At 39.5% G+C, this 25,330-nt stretch overlaps 1 protein-coding gene across 2 annotated transcripts in view; it reads left to right on the top strand.

Annotated features, from left to right (window-relative positions):
- Positions 1-25,330, top strand: part of GXYLT2 (glucoside xylosyltransferase 2) — a gene marked incomplete at its 5' end in the record, with an annotated part of 191,737 nt that overhangs the window by 72,470 nt on the left and 93,937 nt on the right. Inside the window, one exon of one of the 2 annotated variants that reach the window (XM_081072715.1) lies at positions 11,088-11,266. The exons of the other annotated variant lie outside the window; for it this stretch is intronic. Within the exon in view, the coding sequence (XP_080928841.1) occupies positions 11,088-11,266 (179 nt within the window). Of the gene's footprint in view, positions 1-11,087; positions 11,267-25,330 lie in introns of those variants that run through there. 2 annotated transcript variants of the gene reach the window in all.

Here is a 25,330-nt window from a genome sequence, read left to right as displayed (position 1 = left end):
TACCTCTAACTCTGCTTTTTATAAAATCAAGATCATTGTGCCTGTTCAAGGTCTTCGAGGTCCTATTCGAGGGGTTCCATATAAATTTTAGATTTATTCCTCCTAGTTCTTTGAAAAATGCTGTTGGTAGTTTGATAGTGATTGCATTGAATCTATAGATTGCTTTGAGTAGTATAGACAGTTTAATGATGTTAATTCTTCCTATCCATGAGCATGGTATAGTCTTCCATTTATTTGTATCTTCTTTAATTGCTTTCTTCACTGTGTTATAATTTTCTGAGTACAGGTCTTTTATGTCATTTGTTAAATTTATTCTTAGGTGTTTTATTTTTTTCATGCAATTGTAAATGGGATTGTTTTCTGAATTTGTTCTTCAGATAGTTCATTATTGATGTGTAGAAATGCAACCAATTTCTGAATATTAATTTTGTATCCTGCTACTTTACTAAATTTATTTATATGTTCTAATAGCTTTTTACTGGAATCTTTAGGTTTCTCTACATACCGTACCATGTCATCTGCAAATAACAGTTTTATTTCTTCCTTTCAAATATGGATGCATTTTATTTCTCTTTCTTGTCTGATTGCTATGGACAGGAGTTACAATACTATGTTGAATAAAAGAGTTGAAAGTAGACGTGCTTATCTTGTTCTTGTTCTTAACAAAAATGCTTTCAGCTTTTCTCCATTGAATAAGATGTTAGCTGTGGGTTTGTAGTATATGGCCTTTATTATATTGAGGCATGTTCCCTCTATCCCCACTCTGCTGACAGTTTTTATAATAAATGGATGCTGGATTTTTGTCCAACACTTTTTCTGCATTTAATGATATCATCATATGATTTTTATCTTTCATTTTGTTGATGTGGTGTATCACATTAATTGATTTTTGGATATTGAACCATCCTTGCATGCCAGGAATAAATGCCACTCAGTCACAGTATATGATCTTTTTAATGTATTTCTTTATTTGGCTTGCTAATACCTATTTTGTAGAGGATTTTTGCAAGTATGCCTATCATGGACAGTGGCCTATAATTTTTTTTTTTTTTTGTAATGTCTTTGTCTGCTTTTGGTGTCAGGGTAATGGTGGACTCATAAATTCAGGTTGGGAGCCTTCCCTCCTGGTGAATTTTTTGGAATAGTTTGAGAAGGATAGGTGTTAGTTCCTCTCTGAATGTTTGATAAAATTCACCTGTGAAGCCATCTGGTCCAGGACTTTGTTGAGAGATTTTTGCTTACTTATTCAATTTCATTAGTAGTACCAGGTCAGTTCAGATTTTCTGTTTCTTCTTGATTCAGTTTTGGAAGAATTGTATGTTTCTAAGAATTTATCCATTTCTCCCAGATTGTCCAATTTGTTGGCACATAATTGTTCATAGTTTCTTATAATCATTTTTATTTCTGCAGTGTCAGTTGTCACTTCCCACTTCATTTTTTATTTTATTTATTTGAGTCCTCTCTTGTTTCCTTTATGTGTCTGGCTAGAGGTTTTTCAATTTTTCTTTATCTTTTCACAGAACCAGGTCTTGTTTCATTAATTTTTTGTATTGCTATTTTAGAATCTATTTTGTTTATTTCAGCTATGATCATCATTTCCTTCCTTTTACTCACTTTGGGCTTTCTTTATTGTTCTTTTTCTAGTTCCTTTAGATGTGAGGATAGATTGTTTATTTTCAATTTTTCTTGTTTCTTGAGGTAGGCCTATATTGCAATGGATTTCTCTCTGAGAACTGCTTTCACTGTGTCCCATAGATTTGGCAACATTGTGTTTTCATTTTCACATGTCTCTAAGTATTGTTTGATTCCTTCCTTGATCTCAGTGTTAAGCCATTCATTGTTTAGTAGCTAGTTATTTAGCCTCCATGTGTTTGTGTGCTTTTCAGTTTTTTTCCCTTCTCATTGATTTCTAATTTCATACCATTGTGGTCAGAGAAAACCACATAATATTTCAATCTTCTTAAATTTATTGTGTCTTGTTTTGTGGCTAACATATGGTTGATCTTGGGAAAATGTTCCATGTGCACTTGAAAAGAATGTATTCTCCTATTTTAGGGTGAAATGCTCTAAAATTATCAATTAAATTGATCTGCTCTAATGTGTCATACAAGGCCACTGTTTCCGTGTTGATTTTTCTGTCTGGATGATCTGTCCATTGATGTCATTGTGGTGTTTAAGTCCTCTACTATGACTGTATTACTGTACTCTCTCCCTATATATCCATCAATTTTTGTTTTATATATTTAGATGCTCCAATGTTGGGTGCTTAAATGTTTACTAGGGCTATGTCCTCTTGTTGGATTGATCCCTTTATCATCATGAAATGCCCTTCTTTGTCTCCTACCGTGTTTCCCCCAAAATAAGACCCAGCTGGACAATCAGCTCTAATTTGTCTTTTGGAGCAAAAATTAATATAAGACCCAGTAATATATTATATTATTTTACATTATATTATATTATAAAGACCTGGTCTTATATATTATAGTAAAATAAGACCTGGTCTTATATTAATTTTTGCTTCAAAAGACAAATTAAAGCTGATTGTCTGGCTAGGTCTTATTTTTGGGGAAACACGGTATTAGAGCCTTTGTTTTAAAGCCTGTTTTGTCTGATATAAGTATTGCTACTTCAGATTTTTAAAAATTCAATTTATATGAAATATCTTTTTCCATATCATTACTTTAAGTCTGTGTGTGTCTGTTGAGCTGAAGTGAGTCTCTTATAGACAGCATATGTATGGGTCTTGTTTTCTTATCCATTCATTTACCCTATGCTTTTGATTAGAGCATTAATCATTTTCATTTAACGTGATTATTGACACATGTGTAGTATTGTCATTTTATGTTCTTTTTCTTTCTTTCTTCTTCTTAAAGAAGTCTCTCTAAGATTCTTTATAATACTGGTTATTATAATACTGGTTAGGTGGTGATGAACTCCTTTAGCTTTTTCTTGTCTGACAAGCTCTTTATCTTTCCTTCAATTTTAAATGATAGCCTTGCTGGGTAGAGTAGTCTGGGTTGTAGGTTCTTACTTTTTATCACGTTGAATATTTCGTGCTAATCCCTTCTGGCCTGCAAAGTTTCTGGTGCAAAATCAACTGACAATCTTATGGCAGCCCCATTGTAGGTAAGTAATTGCTTTTCTCTTGCTGTTTTTAAGATTCTCTCTTTGTCTTTAAGCTGTGCCATTTTAATTTTGATGTACCTTGGTGTGGGGTTCTTTGCATTCATCTTGCTTGGGACTCTCTGTGCTTCCTTGACTTGTATGTCTATTTCTTTCACCAGGTTAGGGAAGTTTTCAGTCATCATTTCATTAAATAGGTTCTCAATCACTTGCTCTCTCTCTTGTCTTTGTGGTACCTCCATGATGCAAATATTGTTGCACTTGATGTTGTCCCAGAGGTCCCTTAAACTATTTTCATTTTTTAAATATATTTTTTCTTTCACTGTTCTTATTGGATATTTTCTGCTATTTTATCTTCTAAATTGCTGATGATGTGATCCTCTGTTTCATCTAATCTGCTGTTGATTCCTTTTAGTGTATTTTCATTTCAGTTATTGTATTCTTCATTTCTGGCTGGTTCTTTTGGTTGTTTGTTGTTGTTGTTGTTGTTGTTGTTTTGTTTCTATGTCTTTTTTAAGGCTTACTATCTCTTTTTGAAGTTCTAACTAAGGTCCATGAGCATCCTTATAATCAGCGTTTTGAACTCTGTATCTGGTAGATTGCTTGCCTCCAATTCGTTTATTTTTTTTTCTGGAATTTTCTCCTGTTCTTTCATTTAGAATATGTTTCTTTGTTTTCTTATTTTGGCTGCCTTTCTGTGTTTGTTTTTATGTATTAGGTAGATGTGTTATCCCTCCAAGTCTTGGCAGGGTGGCCTTCTGTAGTAGGTGTCCTGTGGGGCCCACTGGCTCAGTCTCCCTGGTCAGCTAAGCTGGGTGCTCCAGGAGTGTCCCTTGTGTGGGTTGTGTGTGTCCTCCTGTTGCAGTTGAGTCTTGATTGCTGTTGGCATGTCAGTTGGTGGGATTGACCATCAGGCTAACTGGCTGTGAAGATTGACCACAACCACAGCATATCAGTTGCTGTGGAGGGGCTGACCCATGGAGGAGGATTTGCCGCAATGGGCTCTGGTGCCTGCTGAGACCACCCTTTGGGTGTGCCACTTTTTGAGTTAATTGGATGGTGCTCTGTTGTGGTCTATAGTTGGCCACCAGGTGTGTTAGTTCTGTGGCCTCTTTGGAGGGGCTCAGATGCTAGCCAAGAATAGCCATTGCTTATGACCAGCCTGGGACTACCTTGTGGGAACTACAAAGTGATCTGTGGTTGGTTTCTTACTGTGTTGAATCTGGAAGCATGTGGGAGAGGCTTTATCCCTTCAGAGTCTTAGTAGCTGTGGCTTTGGACCTGCCAGTTCCATGTCTCTGCCCCTCCTGCCAGTCTTACCATGGCTTCTTTACATCCTTACTTATACGAATTCTGTTGAGCTAGTCTTCAGGTGATTCTCGATGATTTTGTTCTTAATTTAGTGGCAATTTTGATGTGTTCATGGCAAAAGCTGAGCAGAGCATTTATGTACTCTGCCATCTTGATGAGAAGATCGCAATATGTTTTATTTGTGTTGGATTTTCTGCAGTTTGATATAATATGTCTAGACATAGTTTTTTTGCACATTTATTCTGCTTGGTGTTCTCTGACCTGGATATACAGTTTTGTTTCTAACATTCATTTGGAAAATTCTCAGTCATTATTGCTTTAACATTTTTTTTTCTCTCTTTCTCTTTTCTCCTCCTGATATTCTCAGTGCATGTATGTTATACCTTTTGTTGTTGTCCCATGCTTCTTAGACATTCTATTTCTTTTTTTCTTTCTTTTCTTTTCTTTTTGGAAGTTTCTATTGACATATCCTCAATCTCAGAGATTCTTTCCTCAGCCCTGTATAGTCAGTCTACTAATGGGCCAATCAAAGTAATTTTTCATTCTGTTACAGAGTGATCAACTGATTTATGAGAGGGGCAGCACCAATTCACTGGAGGAAAAGTAGTCTTTTCAACAAATGGGCCAATAAATATACATACCGAAAATATAAATTCTGACGTCTATTTTATACCTTACACACAAAAATACTCCACAATTGGTTGTAGATCTGCATGTGAAAACTAAAACAATAAAGTGTGCTATTTAATACAGCAGCCACTAGCCCCTTGTGGCTATTTAAATTAAATAAAATCAAAAAATCATTTCCTCAGTCATACTAGACACATTACAAGTGCTCAATAGCTGCATGAGATTAGTGACTACTGTATTTATGGGGCAAATATAAAACATTTCCATCATCACAGATCAATACAGCTGATTCTAGAATAAAAGGATTCCCTTGCGACAAAGAAAGAGGTTAACAAAACATCAAATATACTAATCATAAGAGAAAAGATTGATAAATTGGACTTCATTAAATTAAAAACTTTTGTTCTTAAAACAATATCATTTACAGTGAAAAACCCGATTTAGAGAAGTTATTTACAAAATATATATCTGACAAAAGATGTACATCCATAATACATAAACAATTCTTACAAATCAATAAGAAAAATATACCCTACTCCCCAAATGGGTAAAACACCTGAAGAAGCACTTCACAAAAGATGATATGTAAGTGTCAATAAATACATAGAAATGCTTAAGGGAAATGGGCATTAAAACCATAACAAGATAACACTACACACCCACCAGAATTGCTAAAATTAAATTCAAACACAAGATCAAATATTAGTGAGGATATGGAATAAACTGGAGTCGCTTAAACACTGATGGTAGCAGAGTACAAATTGGTACAACCATTTTCAAAAACTGTTTGGAAGCATCTAAAACTAAACGTATGCTCACCATGTGACCAGAAATTCCACTTTTGGACGTATACCCAAAAGAGATGTATGCTTATGTCCAGCAAATGATTGGTAAGATAAAGTTCATAGCAGTGTATTGATAAATAGCTGGAGGTGATCTAATTATTCTCAACAGTAAGATGGATAAACTATGGTATATTCATATAATGGAATATATAGTGTGTATACACAGCACACACACACACACACACACACACACACACACACCCCAGATCTAATAATTAAGTTTGCAATCTCATCCTAGAAAAAGTGCTACCTACCTCATTGCTGAATATCACTATAGTCAACTTGAAGTACTCCCCTTGGGAAGCTATGCACTGACGCCAGTGCCTATTCCACCCTTCAAAGCAATTTTGGAACTCTTTTTCTGGAATGGCCCTCAGAGCTGTCGTCATATTACCCTTGATGTTCTGAATGTCATCAAAATGTCTTCCTTCCAATATTTCCTTTATCTTTGGGTAAAGAAAGAGGTCACTGGGGGCTAGATCAGGGGAGTAGGGAGGGTGTTCCAATACAGTTATTTGTTTATTGACTAAAAACTCCCTCACAGACAGTGCCGTGTGAGCTGTTGCATTGTTATGATGCAAGAGCCATGAATTGTTGGCGAAAAGTTCAGGTCATTTTCATTTAACTTTTTTACACAACCTTTTCAGCACTTCCAAATAGTAAACTTGGTTAACTGTTTGTACAGTTGGTACAAATTCATAATGAACTATCCCTCTGATATCAACAAAAGGTTAGCAACATCATTGCAACAAGTTTGCAAACTTGTTTGTGTGTGGTGTGTGTGTGTGTGTGTGTGTGTGTGTGTATTCACAAATAAACTTACTGATACCTGGAAAAACATGAATTAATCTCACAACCAAAATATTGAATGGAAGTACATATTGTATGGTTCTATTTATGTAAAGTTTCAAAAAGCAGGCAAAATAAGTCTATAATTATAGAAATTAGAATAGTTGTTACTCTTGAATATAATCACTGGGAGATGCTGGAAATGTTCTATATCTTGATCTTTGTGATATATCAAGCGATACACTTGAGAACTCTATACCGTACTGTCTATAAGTGAGTCCAATTAAACATTATACATATATATACATATGTGAATGTATGTACCTATATACATATCTGTGTATATATACAAGGTCTGACAATTAAGTTTGCAGACATATTGCAACAATGTTGCTAACCTTTTTGATAACAGAGGGATTATTCATTATGAATTTGTCCAACAGGGCAAACCGTTAACCAAGTTTAATATTTGGCAGTGTTGAAAAGGCTGCATGAAAAAGTTAGATGACCTGAACTTTTCGCCAACAATTCATGGCTCTTGCATCACGACAATGCACCAGCTCACACGGCACTGTCTGTGAGGGAGTTTTTAGCCAGTAAACAAATACCTGTATTGGAATGCCCTCTGTTCTCGCCTGATCTGGCCCCCAATGACTTCTTTCTTTACCCAAAGAGAAAGGAAATATTGAGAGGAGGACATTTGGATGACATTCAGGACATCAAGGGTAATATGATGACAGCTCTGATGGCCATTCCAGAAACAGAGTTCCAAAATCGCTTTGAAGGGTGGACTAGGCGCTGGCATTTGTGCATAGCTTCCCAAGGGGAGTACTTTGAGGTGACCGTAGTGATATTTAGCAATGAGGTATGTAGCACTTTTTCTAAGATGAGTTCGTGAACTTAATCATCCAACTTTTGTATGTGTGTGCATGTATGTATATGTATACATGCATAATTTGTAGTAGTGTTGTGCATGAAACAAAATGGGCATGAAACAAAAAGTAATAGAGAATAATAGGAGGAGCAATATCCTTATAGAGGGTGGCTAGAGAAGACCTTTTTAAGGAGGCGACTTTAAGCTGAGATCTAAAGCATAATGTATCTTCCTGAGTCTGGAATCAGGTCAAAGGAACCAGAAGTGGAAAGGAACTGAGGCAAGCAAAAGCCAGGAATGACAGAGGCTCTGATGAGAGGCCAGTAGGGTTAGAGTGTGCACCAGGAATGCAGCTTGAGCTGCAGTCTGTGGCCAGATCATGCTAGATGAGAGGCCATGGTAAGGAGTGCAGACTTGTTTAAAGAGCCATGAAGAACCATTGAAGAGTTGTCAGCAAGGGAGACATAGGATTCAATTTATGTTTTTAAAAATCATTCTAGTTTAAAGATTGATAGAAGGTATGGGAAAAAGCATGGAGATCAATTAGAAGGTAATTGCTGTCATTTCTAGGTCATAGAACAGCCACATCATACAACTCAGAGTGGTAGGGGGTGAGGGTAGGAGTGGGGAAAATTTACATAAAATAAAATGGGAATAAGGCCATTAGAAATTGAGCAAAGTTTGGCTTTGTCAAGCAATCATTATTGACAATTCAGGAGTGAAGTAGATAGATTTCAATTATGTTTTGGAGGTAAAGTTGACAGAAGTTGCTGATTCTCTGGCTATGTGAGGTGTGAGAGGCAGTCTTCTAAAATGGCTCCCAATAATCCTGGCCTTCTGATATTCATGCCTTTGTGAAATCCTCTCCCCTTGAGCATGGACTGGATTCAATGACTTGCTTCTAACAAGCAGAACATGGCAAAGTGTTGCGATGTCACTTCTGCAAATAGGTTGTAAAAGACTGTTACTTCCACCTTGTTGGCATTCTCTCCCTGGCTCTTCTTCTGTGCTTACCCTAATAGAGAGGGCCACCTGGCAAGAAGGGGAGGGCTGCCTCTGGTCAATTGCCAGCAAGAAACAGAGACTCTCAGTCCAAGAACCTGAAAGAAATCTGATCCTTCCAACAACCATGTGAGTGAGCTTAGAAGTGGCCCCTTACCCAGTTGAGCCTTCAGATGACACCACAGACCTGGGCCAACACTTTGATTGTGGCCTTGTGACAGCCTGTGAAGCAGAGGACTCAGTGAAGCTGTACTGGATTCTTAACCCACAGAAACAGTGAGATTCTGTGTGTTATCTTAAGTCACCAAATTATGGGGTAGTTTGTTAGGCAAAAATATATAACTAACACAGGAGGTGAGAGAAACAGGGAAACCAAAGATGGTTCCTACATAATTTCTGGCTTAAGCAACTTATTATCTAGATATGTCAAAATTCCAGAGGGACAAATACATTTTTGGGGTAAGGGAAACAATAAACAGCATTTGGTGTATTAGACATTCAACTGAGAAATTGGGTGAGTCATAAATATGGTATCTGGAACTCTTTTTTTTTTTTTTTTTTTTTAATGACATTAGAGGTTGTACTTTTCCACCAATCAGAGCTGTAAAATCCAAAACTTGAGTTTGGACTCAGAGAAAGGAGATAAATCAGGCCTTTCCTTTTGCTTCATCAGGGTCTAATAAAACAAAGTCTTCTGTTTGGTCACAACTAGCTATTCCAAATTCTACTTTTGTGTTTGAAGCTAAAACCCCAGTTAAAAAAGTGTTACACTGCCTTACTTTATCCTTGTTGCATATATGGTATGTCCTTGAGGAAGAAGGGAGGTGGCAAGTCAGAGCCTGGGAATTGGGAATTCTTACTCTACTGGGCCACATGCCAACATAATAGTGGTCATTTCTAAACCTGAAAGGCCTTTGCCCAACCTAGAATTTCTCAACAGGGCCCCCATGCTGGTATTTGGCCCAGGACAATTTTTTGTCATGTTAGAGTGCCCTGAGCATTGTAGAAGGTTAAACATATGCTCGTAGAACGTGCCAGTCATTGTGACAATCCTTCCCACAATTCTAGACGCATCCTAATGGGAAGGTACCTCACCCTGGTCGAGAACCAATGGATTGTGTGAGCTTCCTCACCTGCAACATCTGCCACCCACAGTTTGAGCTTGTGCCACTTCCTAGGTGCCTGATGGGCAAGGGGTTCCAGGTATTTAAAAATTCTCATTCCTAGAACTTTAAGTACAATGAATTCTCAAAGAATTAAAATATAATGCTAATATGAGAATAGTTGGGAATATAATTGAATTTTAGATGATTTATAAGGCAACACAGAATCTTATAGAAACTCAGAGACATTTTATAACTGGTCTTCTTTCCTCTTTTTTTTTTTTTTCTGTTGCCATGCTGAAAAGAGAATCAGTAGAATGTTGGCTGTTGATTCATGGTGAATACTAAGAGGATGTGTCCTAATGCTTCAGATTTGTAACTAGGGATGCCCTAGAATATTAGTTGAGGAATTCTGGAACTTTGATCTGGTGATTGTGGCCATTAAAGTCTCAGAAAAATCCATTCGTACACTTGGTTGTGAAGTTATTACTCGATCCCAATTCTATGCCAGAAAGAAAATAACATTTGTATTTATGTATATATGATAATCTACATTTTACTGTGCTAATTGGGCACCTTTTGTGAGCCAGGCACTGTGCTAGTTTCTTTGAATGCATTATTCAATTTAATGCCCACAAAATGCCTCTGTGGAGAGCAGTATTATCATTCTTACTTTGCATGTAAGGAAATCAAGGCTCAGGAAAGTTGTGCGATTTGCTCAGCATCACCAAACCAGTAAGCGACTGAGTCAGATTTCAAACCCAGACTTTGAAATGCATTCTATAAACTCTGTAGACCACATAGATCTGGATTGATGTTAGTCAACAGATATCCATCAAGTGTCGGGCCTTGCACGGGGCAGACAGGACAGAGCTGTCCCTGCCTGACTGAATGCATGGATAGGTGCACGCGTGCTTGGGAAGATGGATAGAACTAAACAACCGGGAAATGCGTGGACTAATGAGGGAATCAGGTGGAAGAGTGGATGGAGATGGGAGGGCAAGAGAATGAGTGAGTGAATGAGCAAGTAAATGAGGGAATGGGATGCGAGGGAAGGAGTGATGGAGGGAGGGGATGACTGCTGACTGAGTGACTGAGTGGATGACTGGATGCATGAAGTGAGAGCTTTTACGGCCGCTCTACCTGAAACCCTAGCGCCCGGAGGCTGGCGGGGGGGCGGGGGCGGGCGGCTACTCCACACGGTACGGCAGGCGCGGCCCCCCTCCTGCAGCCCGGCTCGCGCCTCCCCTCCCCTCCCTCCTCCCCTCCCCTCCCTCCTCCCCCTCCGCCGCCTCCTCCGCGCCGGCCCGCCCTCCCGCCGCCCAGACCCCAGGCCGGCCGGGCGAGCCGAGGAGGCGCTCGCCCCCGCCGCCCTGCGCGCCGCGATGCGCACACTGGCCGCGCCGCACCATGAAGCTCCGCAGCAAGGCGGCCGCGGGGCTCCTGCTCGCGCTGGGCGCGCTGCTGCTCGCGCTGCTGACCCTGCGCCCCGGCCGCGCCGAGGCCCCCGCCGCAGCCCCGCAGCGCCGTCCCACGCCGGCCCCCGCGCGCCGCCCGGGCCGCGAAGCCCGCCCGCAGAAGCTGGCGAGGTGAGTCGTGGCGGCCGGAGTCCCGCGTGGGCACCCGGTCTCGCCCCCTCCGCTCGTGCCAAGCCCAAGGGGCGATCCAGCTTCGTGGCGTCCTCCCGGTCGTATGCAACGCTGACAATCAAGTGCGATTTTGAAAGAGAAGTGTTAGGCAAAGTGGTTTGTATGTTACTTTGTTTAACCGTCAAGGCAAGGCTTATTTTTGTATTCTTGCAATCATGCGCCCTTGTTTAATTTTTCAACAGCCATCACAATGCAAGAATGCTTTGTCTAATTCTCATATTTCACTGGAGAATTTTTATCAAACACGTAGCTCTAATTGAGTTGGAAAAGTTAGATGTTTACTGAAGACTGGTTGCCCGTCATTGAACCTCGAATCACCCTGTGCTTAGAACAGAAGAGGCACTCGACCTATCCACGTTTATTAAAAAGTTTTCTCCTTGAAAGGAGTGATGCGTAGCACGGAAAAGACACAGTGGGGGTTTCCCTGTTTCTCGTTCTGGTTCAGACTCAAGAACAGTCAGAGTCCTATAGAGAAAACAGCTAACGTGCCACGTTATGTTTCATATTCTCTTTCTCTACGCAAAGCTTAATGCCACAGCTTTTTGCCAGAGCGTTTTACCTTTGTCCTTTGCGTTGCTGGAAAGCCCGCAGGTTAGGGGTTTGCGTTCATTTCCTCTGTGGTGGAGAGCTTTTTAACAATCCCCTCGTCTTGTAGCCATTGTGTTTCCTCTGCCCTTTTGAAGCTGTAGATGTTTCTAACTGCCTTTGCAAGGTCCACGTTTGCTGGGTTTCTTAATTACTTGATATGAGTTGAATTCTTTTTGAACGTGATAACTAAATGCGTTTTGGCATTTTTACTGTAACCAAGAGAAAAGAAACCTCAAGAAGTAGCTGTATCAGCTTTTGTTTCTCTTCTGCCTCATAATAAATGTACAGGTGGGTACTGACAAATTTTCAGGGGGGAAAAACAATGATATATAGAATTGCTTTTAAGTATATGTTTAAAACCACTTACAACCCCTTATGAATACATATGCTCTTTAAAATAGGACTTTTCTGTTAGGAGTTTAATGGGATTTTCCTTCCTATATACTGAAGTATTTTATAATGGATTATATTACAGTTCAACTGCAGGCTTACTAAGATTTGTAAGTTGATGGGAAAAATTAACTTACAAATAAGTTAAGATAATAACTGACATCATTTGACATAGTGCTAACAGCAGTACATAAAAAAAGTCATTGCTAACACTTTATGTATATTAACTTGGTCCGTCATCTGCACCATAACCCTGTGACAGTGGTTCTCAAATTGTGTCCTTTAAGCAGCAGCACCAGTGTCACCTGGGGCCTTGTTAGAAATGCAGATTCTCAGGCACCACCCCACACCACTAAATTAGAAACTTTAGAGGTAAGGTCAGTTGTCTGTGTTTTAACAAGCCCTCAATTGTTCCTAACACACACCAAAGCCTGCTCTGTGGAGTAAGCACTAATGTTATGGCCATTTTACAGATGAGGAAAGCAAAGCACAGGGTTTAGCAGTTTGTCCAAGGTTCACAAATAACATGTGGTAGACAGGGCTAAAGACCCAGCCAGGCCCAGGCTGAGCTCTTACCTGCTATGTTGATGTCATGCACTAGTCTTGCCTGCATTGCATAATTTTTCTGAGATTTTTTTTTCTGAATAAACATCATAGATGTTTGCAACTGTCTCATTCTTCAAGGTGTTGGGAACATTGGGGCAGCATCTTCTTGTCTCTTAATTGGCTCTGACTAGGAAGAGACCATGAATAGAATCCAAATGGATGGTTTAGGGAAGGACTATTTCCATGAGCAGCAGTACCACTGAAAGCCATTTTTCCTTTTGAACCTATCTCTTAGATTATTGTAGAAATCAGGGCTAACACCATAGGAATAAAGAACAAAATTTAAAAACTCAGGGAAGACTGAAAAACAAAAGAGCCATGGGAAGTCTCAAGCTCAAATGCATAAACATGAAAGCCTAGTGTCCTCTGGAGAAGTTGACATTTTCTGGGACTTATTAGTGTTTCTTTTACTACCTAGACAGAAATAGTAACAGAAGATTCTGAAGCAGTAAGGGAGCAGAAGGAAAGATCTCTGCATGGACTCTCTTATTGCTTTCCTAATCCTGCCTGAGTTAAATTTTTGTGGTTTAGGAGGAATTTTATTTTAGGGAGGAAAAAGAAAGCCTCATGTTTTCAGAAAATGAGTGCTTTAATCTCTTTGCATGGCTAGAATCCAGAAGAGATGAAGGTTCCAGGATCACATTTCTTAGACCTGGGAAATAGTCAGAAGAAATTGGGAGTTGGATTTGACACAGTCCACCCCCTACTGACCATCCATGGACCAGGCTGCTTTCCTCCCTCAGGGTACTGCTGTCAGTGAAGTTCTGCCACGTCTGCACAGGAAACACAGCACACTCATTCCACATCTTGTATTCATTTCGGAGAAGTTTCCAGGGATTTGCCTAGTTAGCAGGCAAACCCTACAATTTTATAACTAGTCATTTGTAGGCAATCTATCCTGTGGTAGCCGCTCCTCTGTATAAATATAAAGCCAGGAGGTAAGGTCTGAGAATTCAGGTCGACGGTGGGATCTGAAAACGGACACCACACTGTAAGCAGCAGTTCCAGAGCACAACAGAAATGAAATCTTTCTAGTTTGGGTTATTGGTGATTTATACTTGGCTGACTTCCAAAAAGAATTTGAGATGACTTAGAGTGAAAAACACATATACAATAAGGCCATTGAAATAGTTATAAAAAATAAAAAGACAAAAAGAGGAGGGGGAAATACGCACTGTTTTTCAAAAACTGAGGCCACTATTGTTGAGGATTAAGGGTTAAATTTAGCTCTAAGCTTCCTGGCAGCCCTGTCAAAAAGGGAAGCATGTGGGATGCCTCGTTTTCCCTGAATGATAACTGAAGTTGATCAAAAGAGATGATTTGTTTTTCATGGAACTGAATTCTAAAAGGAGAATTTAACTTGGGAATAAACTTTGGACTTTAGAACTCCTCATTGAGCCAACATATGGAAAAGGAAGTTTTAATACAACTGGCAACCCATGCCATGTATAAAAAAGAATTTGGCATCTGGAGTCCAGAGAATTGGATTCTAGTCCCAAAACATTTCATCTTAATTTCCTCATCTATAAAATGAGTGAATTGATCCAAAAGTTTTCTAATATCTCTTCCAGCTCTGACATTTGATGATTCTGTGATGAGATCATCAAGTTTAGCTGCAAAATCCCGACAAAGACTATTTATTGTCCAGCTCTTTGTGCTGTCTCTTGCAAAATCACTGTTTCTCATTTATTGGCTCTCGCCTAGAACTCTTATTGGTTACTCAACCTCAGCCCTCTTCTGAACTTGATTCTTTTTCTTCCGTGTTGGCCTGGATATTGCTGTTTTCTCTTAAAATATGGTTTCTAAGGGAGACTTAGGTTACCTCTATGCTCTTTGGTGCTGCTGTGACATTTTATTCCACAATCATTCAGCAAATGTTTATTGCACATATATTCTGGACCAGGTACTCATTCTACAGTGGTGAATGGAATTGCTGGCGTCCCAGAGTTGGGGGCTGGGGAAAAGATGACAACACAGAAACACGTTATACCTGGCAGCCTCCCCGCTGCCCAACGAGAGAAGGTGTGCATACTTGCTCATCAAGAGACAACATTCCTGCAGTTCGCTCTGACCTCTGAGATAAGTCTTCTCAGAGGGTCCTAGCTTGAATGAAGGTCTCACTGAAGCGATGATGCTATGTCTATAGCAAATGGCCGGCTGGGTATTAGCTGATAGACCCAAAGCACATTAAAGGTCTCTAGATCTCGGTGCCATCTATGATATTATGTTCTATGAGTCTTTGCTCTAATCATTTTTGTTGATTGGTCCATGAGTCCTCTCTTTCACCTTCTACATGTACTCATTCAGTAAACTCTATGGGTTCTATCTCAAAATATATCTCCATTCCCACATTCCTACTGCTCCTATGGTTACCACCCATCTCCTAAACACCATCCTTTCACACTTGGACATCTGCAGTAGCCTGTTACCTGGTTTGCATGTTTCCACTCTAACACCCTTGACAGTCCATTTCTTAAATAATCTTAAATATGTAGACTACATTGGGTCACTTTGATGGTTAAAAGCCCTACAGTGACAGATTTCTCATCACAGAATAAAACCCAATTTCTTAGTATGGACTTTAAGCCCTCACCTGATCTCAACCCCGTTTAGTTCTCTGACGTTGACTCCTGCCTCTCCCCACTTCACTCACTCCACTTGAGCCACACTGGCCTTCAGACGCACTGAGATCATTCCTGCGGCAGCACTTTTTATTTACTTCCTGTGCCGGAATGATCTTAGCTTGCATCCTTGTAACACTAACTTCCTCACTTCTTTTAGGTCTGTGCTTTCACGTTTTCTCCCCAGAGGGGTCTTCCCAGCTGCCCTAGAGAAACAGAAACGTCTCCTTCACTTTCTACCCTCTTACCCTGTTTAATACATTTTTATAGCATTTATTAGTATGTGACATTGTGTTTTATTTGCTTCTCTCCCCCCATGTACACACACTTCATGTACATGCTAGAAGAGATGATCTCATAGTAGGTCCTCAGTGCATATTTGTTGACTGAACTGGTGAATGAAGCAGTGCTCACCGGTGCCAGCACTATGCTGACTTCACTTACATGATTCAATTATATGTTATTTAATAATATTGAAAACAAGTGAGGATCTTTAATAAAACATCCTTAAAATAGAGGATGCTTATTTTCTTTTTAATAGATTTTAATTTTTAGAACAGTTTAAGATTTAAGTGTTGGAGAGGCTGTGGAGAAAAAGGAACTCTCATACACTGTTGGTGGGAATGCAGACTGGTGCAGCCGTTATGGAAGGCAGTGTGGAGGTTCCTCAAGAAATTACAAATGGAATTACCATATGACCCAGCAATCGCTCTCCTGGGTATCTACCCCAAAAATATAAAAGCATTTCTCTATAGAGACACGTGTACACCAATGTTCATTGCAGCTTTGTTTACGGTGGCCAAGACATGGAAACAACCAAAATGTCCTTCGATAGATGAATGGATAAAGAAGTTGTGGTACATATACACAATGGAATACTATTCGGCGTTAAGGAAAGATGATATAGGAGCATTTGTGACAACATGGATGGATCTCGAGAGAATAATGCTAAGTGAAACAAGTCAGACAGAAAAAGCAGAGAACCCTATGATTTCACTGATATGTGGTATATAAACCAAAAAGAACAAGACAAACAAATGAGAAACAAAAACTCATAGACACAGACAATAATTTAGTGGTTACCAGAGGGTAAGGGGGTGGGGGGTGGGTGATGAGGGTAAAGGGGATCAAATATATGGTGATGGAAGGAGAACTGACTCTGGGTGGTGAACACACAATGGGATTTATAGACGATGTAATACAGAATTGTACACCTGAAATCTATGTAAATTTACTAACAATTGTCACCCCAATTAAATTAATTAAATAAAAAAAAAAAAAAAAGATTTATGGAAAAATTGAAAAAGCAGTGCAGAGAGTATCCCTACACCCCGCACCCAGTTCCTTCTATTATTAAAATCTTACACTAGTATGATACATTTGTTACAATTAATGAACTAATATTAACATTATTACTAATGCTTAGTTTATTTAGATTTCCTTAGTTTTCACCTAATGTTCTTCTATTGCAGGATCCCAGCCAGGATACCACATTACATTTAGTTGTCTTGTTTCCTTAGTCTCCATTTGTCTGTGGCCATTTCGCAAAGTTTCCTTGTTTTCGATGACCTTGGGAGTTTGGAATATCACTAGTCAGATCTTTTGTAGGATGCACCACCATTGGAATGTGACTGATGTTTTATTCATGATAATACTGAGGTTATGGATTATTGGGAGGAAAACCCTATAGGCAGAGTGCCATTTTCATCACATCGTATCAAGTATATATCCACATGATTAGGACTGCTAATATTGGCCTTAGTCACCTGGCTGAAGTAGTGTCAGGTCTCCCCATTGTAAACTTACTCTTTGTCCCCCTCTCCATACTTTGGAAGGAAGTTACTGTGCACTGCGCACACGTAAGGATTGGGGAGTTATGCTTTCCCTCCTTGAGGATGGAGTATATCAATTATTTGAAATTCTTCTCCATGGAAAATTTGATTATGCTCCACCATTTATTTTTAGTCATTATATATCAGTATGAACCTATAGATAATTATTTCATACTTTGAGTTACAATCCAATATGACTTTATTTGTTTCTGAAATTGTTTCAGTTTTGGCCATTAGGAGCTCTTTCGGTTCATATCTATGCTCCTTTCACATACTCCCCCCATCAATGTGTTTTGGTTTTTGTTTTCATTTTTGTTTTTTGAGCACTTCCTTACTCTCTGGCACTCCAAGATGCTCCAGGTTCATCTTGTATTTCTTTAAGGAGCCCTGCTTCCTCTTGTTGGCAATGGTGTAGGGACCGTGGTCTGGGCACTCAGCATGCTTGTTGCTATTGGGGTGTCATTTTATTTTTTTAGTTCCTCACAGCTGACAGAGCAAAACATATATGTCTATAGTAACTTGTGTATGTATATAGATCTATAAATACGAGTATTTCCATGTGTAACTATTTCTAACTATGTTAAGCTAAACATGGGTTCATACCAATGTCTCCAACTAATCAGTTATGACATGGATCATTCTAGCTCCCTTCACTTGCTTACCTGGGAGAGGGAATGTTTTTATTTCCCAGAAACCCCAGCTAAAGTTTTCTTTCATCTCATTTGCTTTGGTTGGTTTAAATGCCTATCGTATGGAGGAGGGAAAAGGAAGAAGTGGAGGGTGAGATAGAACCAGCTAAACTGACTTAAACCATGCAAAGCCCACCCCTTGAATTAGGGATGAGGCCAAGACTACCCAAGATTAGAAATAGTAAAGGGCAAACTGTTTCTACTGGCTGATACTATAAGGTCTGAAACTGAGGGATTGGCAGCCGTGTTTCTGCTATGTGGAGAAAGCTGGTCTACATCGAGAGTACATGAACCCAAGGTGATGGGGAAAGATGACAAGCAATGCAGAGTGACCGGTGTGGGGAGCAAATCCTAATGTCGTTCCCAAGGCCAGCTTCTTCCCTTCGCTGGCTGTGCTCTTTCATCCCTTTCCTAGATTCCACGAACTGAGTTTCTGTCACTCACCGCCAAAGAGTCCTGACTTATTTGGATACGTAGCATCTGCTTTTAGCACTTTAACTAAATTCAGTAAATGATCAGCATATTGACACTTAGCCCCATAAAAAATTCACAGGTGAGGTTTTTTGGAAGAAAATTTGAAAACAGATTTGTTTTCCTTCGAAATATTTCTCTCCATGTTATAATTCTCTGTAAGAAAATAAGAAAAAAATTTATGTTATACTATATATTTTACCATCATTTAAAATATTTTTTTGAAAAAGAAAATAAGAGACTTTTATTGAAGGTGGAATTCATTTTACATTCCTCTGCAAATCTTCCCTAGCACTTGATTCATTTCACATTGTGAATTTCTGAAAACTGCTCCCGGAGAGAGGTGTTTCTTGACTTGCTACCTTTATTGAGACTATGATTTTGTTCCAGCAAAGAGTGACTTTGGTACATTTGAAGATGACCTCTTGATGCCCTCCCAAGCCTCTCCCCTCAAACTCTTTTAGCAACACAAAAGACTGTAATCCTGTAATGGAAATTCATCACAGTACAATTTAGAATCCAAGCTTTACAGAAGTAGGAGACAAGAGAGAACACATAATCCAAAATATGACTCCCTTTCATGGGGGAAGAAACTGAGGAGCACTTAGCACAGGATGGAGCGACGGTGGTGGCTCAGCAAATGATTTGCGTTTCTCAGTACTGCTATTGTCCACTATTGCTTTGTTATTTAGGAATTGAATTGTAACTAGACTTAGTTAACTAGCTATGTGGGTTTGAATTAGTCCTCCTCAGCGAATCGTAGCTTTCTCATAAATTCAAAGATGAAATAAAATAATGCAGGTAAAATGCTGGCAGAGTATGTATCACACAAGAAACTCGCAGCAAATGTTAGCCAGGTCTAAGATGCAGATTCAGGCAAGCTCTTCTTGGGTTATGACTTGAGGAAATCAAGACCAGGCTTCCATATATAATAAATAATACTCCAACCCCAATCTCCTGGCCCTCAGTAAGAGCTGAAGGAGTTGATGAGGTATCTTAGGGAGTTGGGCTATTGTTCTGGAGAGTTTCAAACTTGGAATTCTAGCTATCTGTAGTTTTGATGTCTGCTCAAGCACATTGAGTTATTGGTTTCAGCTTAGAAAAGCAGAGGGTGAGTGAAGAGTTTGTGGGAATTAGGCGGTGTTCTCAGAGAAACAAAATACAGAATTTTGTCCAAAGACACTGCTATTCAGGGGCCCTCATCTCTGGTTGGGTTTGAAAATGTGCTGCATTTTTCTCCTCCCAGTTTTGTGAGAATTACAAGGACCCCCAGCTGTCTGACCACTGGCCCCAAAATAACAAGCCTTGATGTTCAAGTATCAGAATTTATTCCTCAGGGAGAATGGGTTATTGGAAACTGATGTTTCAGAAGAAACTTTTAGAAAAGTTTAAAAAGTGTACAAAAACTTCAAATCTGGTTTGCAATAAGATAAAATACTGATACGTAAATTAACAGGTGCTTTTTGATGCTCTTCCTAGCTTGATTTTGTCATGGATATAAAATATTTAGAGAAAAATGAAAGCTTCTGATACATTTCAAGTTAGAATTTAATAATGATGATAAATAATATTTAATGGCAACTTAAAACATGCCAGGTATGGTATGAAGCACTGCACCACGTTATTTCATTTAATCTTCATAACAACCTAAGAGTCAGAACTCTCAGTTGCAAGTGATAGAATCTCAGCTCATAAGTTTATGTCACTTAATCGAAAACGGGTTGTACTGGCTCATAAAACTGTCAAATGCAAAGAAAATAAAGCTTCTATTACAGGTGTATCCAGGATTTCTAACCATCTCGCCTCCATATTTTAGCTCTGCTTCCTTCTGTGTGGATACACTCTCAGATGAGTTTTCTCCAGGTGATAGTTCTAACAGACTAGACTTGCGTCCTCCTCTTTTAGTAACTGCTAAGGGAGAAGCTTCATCCTGCAAGAGTGCCAGGCTGCCTCTATTGACCTGACTTTATCACATGCATATCCAATCACTATGGCCACACCTGGGGGATGGATAACTCAACCCTTCCACACCTTACAGACTGAGAACAGAAGAGGGATGGTATCCCCCAAAGAAAACTAAATTGCTTTTACCAGAAACTCCTGGAAATGGATACCAGTAAGAAACACCAAAATAAAAAGGTATAATCTATATGTCCATTTCACATATGGGAAACTGAGGGTTACAGGTGGTTAAAGCATTTGCCCAAGGTGGGACAGCCAGTGGCAGAACTAGAATTTGAAGTCAGGTCCATGTGTTTCTAGAGCCAAATTGCTAACAACCATGCTGTACTTGGGAACAAGTCTTGAAATTTGAACCATTTGATTGCTTTCTAGAATTCTTTTGAAGAAGATTCCTTTGATAAAATCTCTTTTTTTGTACTTGTACATTGTTCATATGTGTAAGGGAAAAATAGGTTATAAACATTATTCCTTTTTAAAAGTTTTTTTTTAATCTGTTACATATTTATATACACATACCCACATGTATTGTGTATAACTCTGGAAGAGAAAACCAGTATACCAAAATGTTAATAGCAGCTATGGAATTGGCATTATAGGTGCTCCCCTTTCCTTGTCTGTATTTTAAATTTTGTCTATGATAAATGTATGCATTACGTGTACAACTTATAAAACCAGTTTATAGGTTTTATAAGTTGTACAAGTATAAAGTATATCATTTATCATAAAGATTAAAAATTCCTTATTGACCGGAGGCATAGGAGCATGGAAATTAGTTGGGGAGACAATTTTCCCTCCCTTTAAGTTGGTAAGTCTTTACCCTCTTTTTTCTTTTTTTGTAAAATGAGATAGAAGTGCCCATTTGAAGAATATATAACTCTCATTCTTCTCCCCTATATGTCACCAGCCATTTATTTCAAACTATCACTGCTAATTCATATTTTAAAATCTCAATAATATCTTAATTTGAAAAGAAGAAGGAAATGGAGATATAGAATCTTCTGTGTCAGGAACAATTGCAATGGGAAAAATGAAATGAGAATTAGTCCAGGCAGAAACTATAGAGTTTCCAAGGGGTAACTATAGAATATAGTTTATAGAATTATAAACACTATTGTGTGTGGCCTGAGCTAATGGCAAATGAATTACAGAAGTAGAGTTGGTGAAGGTATGCTTTGAGCGTCATGCCCAGGGAGGCTGTGAGTCTGAGGTTGAAATCAGCCCATGCTTGGATCACTGAGCCAGCAGCCATGAGTACAGATAAAGAGCCCATCTGCCTAGAGGGGTTTCTTTTCCAACTCACTTGTGTGTGGCCCCAAATATAGCATAATTATTAAAAGCAGGGCTCTTAAGTCCATTCCCCTGGGTTTGAATCCTTGCTTTGCCACTTGCTATTCATAAAACATGTCGGTTTACAGTGATGTCTAAAAGAAGACACACAAACACACATAGACTCAGATAAAATTACCAACTTTAGATATTGAACATCTACTGTGTATTAGACTTAGACTTTGTTTAGGAACACATCCATGTTTCAAATATGATCCAAACTAAATACATTCTATTCATAATTGAACATACTTATCAAATAATTGTATTAAGCACCTCTCCCTTTGCAGTTTTTTGGCACTATGTTGACACCATTCATATAATAACATGACTTCAAGGCAAATGCCAGGTTTTCTGTCTATCTTGAAAGATTCATGATACTTGATTTAACTTCAAACCATGGGTCATTAAAAGTTATTTAACTGTTAACACAGTGTAATGTCTGGGTATGTAAGTGAAGGCTCTACTCATAGCTTCAGTAGGGAAAGTTTTTGTCAGGGTATTAATGTGTTCCCAAATCTGTGGTTTGCAGGGAATTTTATTAGTGGCTCTCACTTCCTACACTTCACATGGATATAATTACTTATCACCAGAGTCTCCTTCTAAGGGCTGTATCAAGGTGTTTCTACTTCCTAAACTGCCACTCTGGTCTCATTTGTGGACCTTCTCCATGTTCAAATAGCTAAGATTTCATCTTGTAAAAGATTTCACTCAGGTGGGGGATTCTGGTAATCTATAATTCCCCCAAGGTGAGCATATTCAACTTCTTAAAATTAATCTTCTACCATTTCCCCCAAATATTTCTGCATTTCCTTCCCTATTACAACTAGTTACCAACAATATTGTCTAAGGCTGTATTTTAAATTACTGAAATTTTCTTCAAACTTATACTGCCTGCCTGTATTGTAGCATCAGATTTACCTGAGTTCACTTAGCTTGTCAGTTAAGGAGAAGCAGTGATAAGAGAGGCAGCAGGAGACAGCAGAAAAGAGGGTCGAGTAGAACCAATTACTTGCTTTAATAATTCAGTATGTTTTGCAGTAATAGGCTTAAAGTAAATAGCACTACACATAAATGCCACATTTCATTATTTATGTACTCCAGAAACTGAGGTTTAATTAAGTCACATGTTTGAGACTTCTAAGCCATTAAGCCTTGGGCAGCAGGGAGGTGGTGAAGCTGCTTTTCCCTCTGAGCCTCCTCTGTTGTTCTGAATTTTATTTTTAATGTGTATGGGGTAAGCTTGAGCCAGGACAATTGGGGCAGAGTTTACCAAACGAGTCATTTCCATATCACCATTAGCATTCTTATAATGTGACTACACTATGATTGCTAACTTAAAAGAAAAAACATTTTTTGGATTTCCACTAAAGATGACAGAGTAGGGAAGTGCTGTGCTCACCTGCTCCAGTGACCACATCAAAATTACCACTGAGTTGTAGAATGATCATCCTGAGAACCATCTGAAGACCAGCTGAACACAAGTCCTGTAACTAAGGATGTAAAGAAGAAGCCACTTGGAGACTGATAGGAGGGGTGGAGATGCAAAATGGGCTGGCCCCATACACACATGTGGTGGTTGATATTTAGGAGGGAAATCTCAATGGCAGAGATCCTGCCTGAGGAGCAAGGGTTCCTCAGCCTGGAGCATAAGTGCTGGGAAGAGAAGCCCCCGTAACTTCAGCTGTGAAAATCAGCAGGGATTCCAATAGGTGGGGAGAGACAGAGGGCTGGTAAAAACCCAGGTGTCCTCTTAAAGGGATCATGCACAGATTCGATTGATTGCAGGCACTCACTGTGGTCTCCAGCAGAGGGCCAGTGGCTTGGGAGGGCCCAGAGACATACAGGGAGAGACTGAATTGTGTGGCTTCAGGGCAAGGACTGAAGCCACAGCCACCATTGTCCTTATGTTAAGCCTTCCCCCCACACAGCCAAATCTGAATCTGTGTTGGCCTGGTGAACTTCGCTCACTCCACCCTTGTGACTCCCTTGGACCCTACTGCACCCAACTCAAGCACCGCCTGAGGCTTTTCTAGGGGCAGGCAGCTGGCATGGCCCACACTTCAGTCTTTTCTGGAGAACTATGAGGTCCATGAGCCACAGGTGGGCTGCGGCTGGCCTCAATGTTCTCTGTGCCTTTTGCTGAGTGGACCCAGAATCAGCATTAGTGTGATTCTGAATCTGCATTAACCTGGTGAATAACACTGGACCAACCCTGAGTGACTCCCTAAGACCCCCAACTCACCCAACTCACATACTGCCTGAAACTCTTTCAGTGGCTGAATCTTAGGGCAGGTGGCAGCAGTCCTTAGGATGCCCTGGGTCTTTTGTTGAGCTCCCCCAGGCTAGGTATTAGTGGCAGCCAGCCTCAGTTTGGAATGTGGCCTCTCCCATGTACCTCTAGTTCCAACACAGACAGATACCACTCACAGGTTAATTTGGCTGGTCACAGGCAGCTGACCTTGGCTTGTACTGGTACCCCTCCAAGAGGTCCCAGAACCAACATATCCAGTGGCCAGCTTCAGAGAACTATTTGATTAGCCCCACAAGTAGCAGAGCCCGCTGGGGCAAGTCCTTTCCATAAGGTCAGCTCCCTCACAGCACTTTGTATGTTGTGGTAGTGGCCAATCCTCACAGCCAGTCAGTCTGAAGGTCAGTCCCACCCACTGACATGCCAACAGCAATAGAGGCTCAACTGCAACAGGAGGACACACACAACCCACACAAGTGACATTCCTGGAGCACCCAGTTCAGGTGACAACGGAGACTGCAGCACTGGGCCCCAAAGGACATCTACCACAGAAGGCCACCCTGCCTAGACTTGGAAGCATAGCAGATCTACCAGACACATAGAAAGAGACACAGAAAGGGAACCAAAATGAGAAAATAAAAAAAAACTGTCTTAAATGAAAGAACAGGAGACAACTCCTTCCCTCAAAATAATAATAATAATAATAATAATAATAATAATAATAATAATAATAATAATAGAAATGCCTACAAGCCATCTACCAAACACTGGTTATAAGCATGCTCAAGGAACTTAGTGAGAACTTCAAAAAAGAGATAGTAAGCATAAAAATGTACAAAACCATCAAGAATCAGTCCAAAATGAAAAATACAATAACTGAAATGAAAAATACACTTGAAGGAATTAACAGCAAATTAGATGAAGCAGAGGATTGAATCAGCAACTTGGAAGACAAGGTAGCAGATAACACCGAATCAGAACAGTAAAAAAAAAAAAAAAAAAAGGAAGAAAGAAAAGATAGAGAAAGAAAGAAAAAGAAAATTAGCATAGTTTAAGGGACCTCTGGGACAGCATCAAGGAAAACAACACTTGTATCATAGGGGTACCACAAGGAGAAGAGAGAGAACAAGGGATTGAGAACCTATTTAAAGAAATAACAGAAAACTTTCCTGACCTGGTAAAGGAGATAGACATACAAGTCCAAAAAGTGAAGAGAGTCCCAAACAAGATGAACCCAAAGAAGCCTACACCAAGACACATCATAATTA

This window comes from Rhinolophus hipposideros (genome assembly GCF_964194185.1).
Source record: "Rhinolophus hipposideros genome assembly, chromosome: 14".
NCBI lineage: Eukaryota > Metazoa > Chordata > Mammalia > Chiroptera > Rhinolophidae > Rhinolophus > Rhinolophus hipposideros.
The sequence above is the reverse complement of the archived record's forward strand: the minus strand, read 5'-3'. Positions and strand labels throughout refer to the sequence as shown.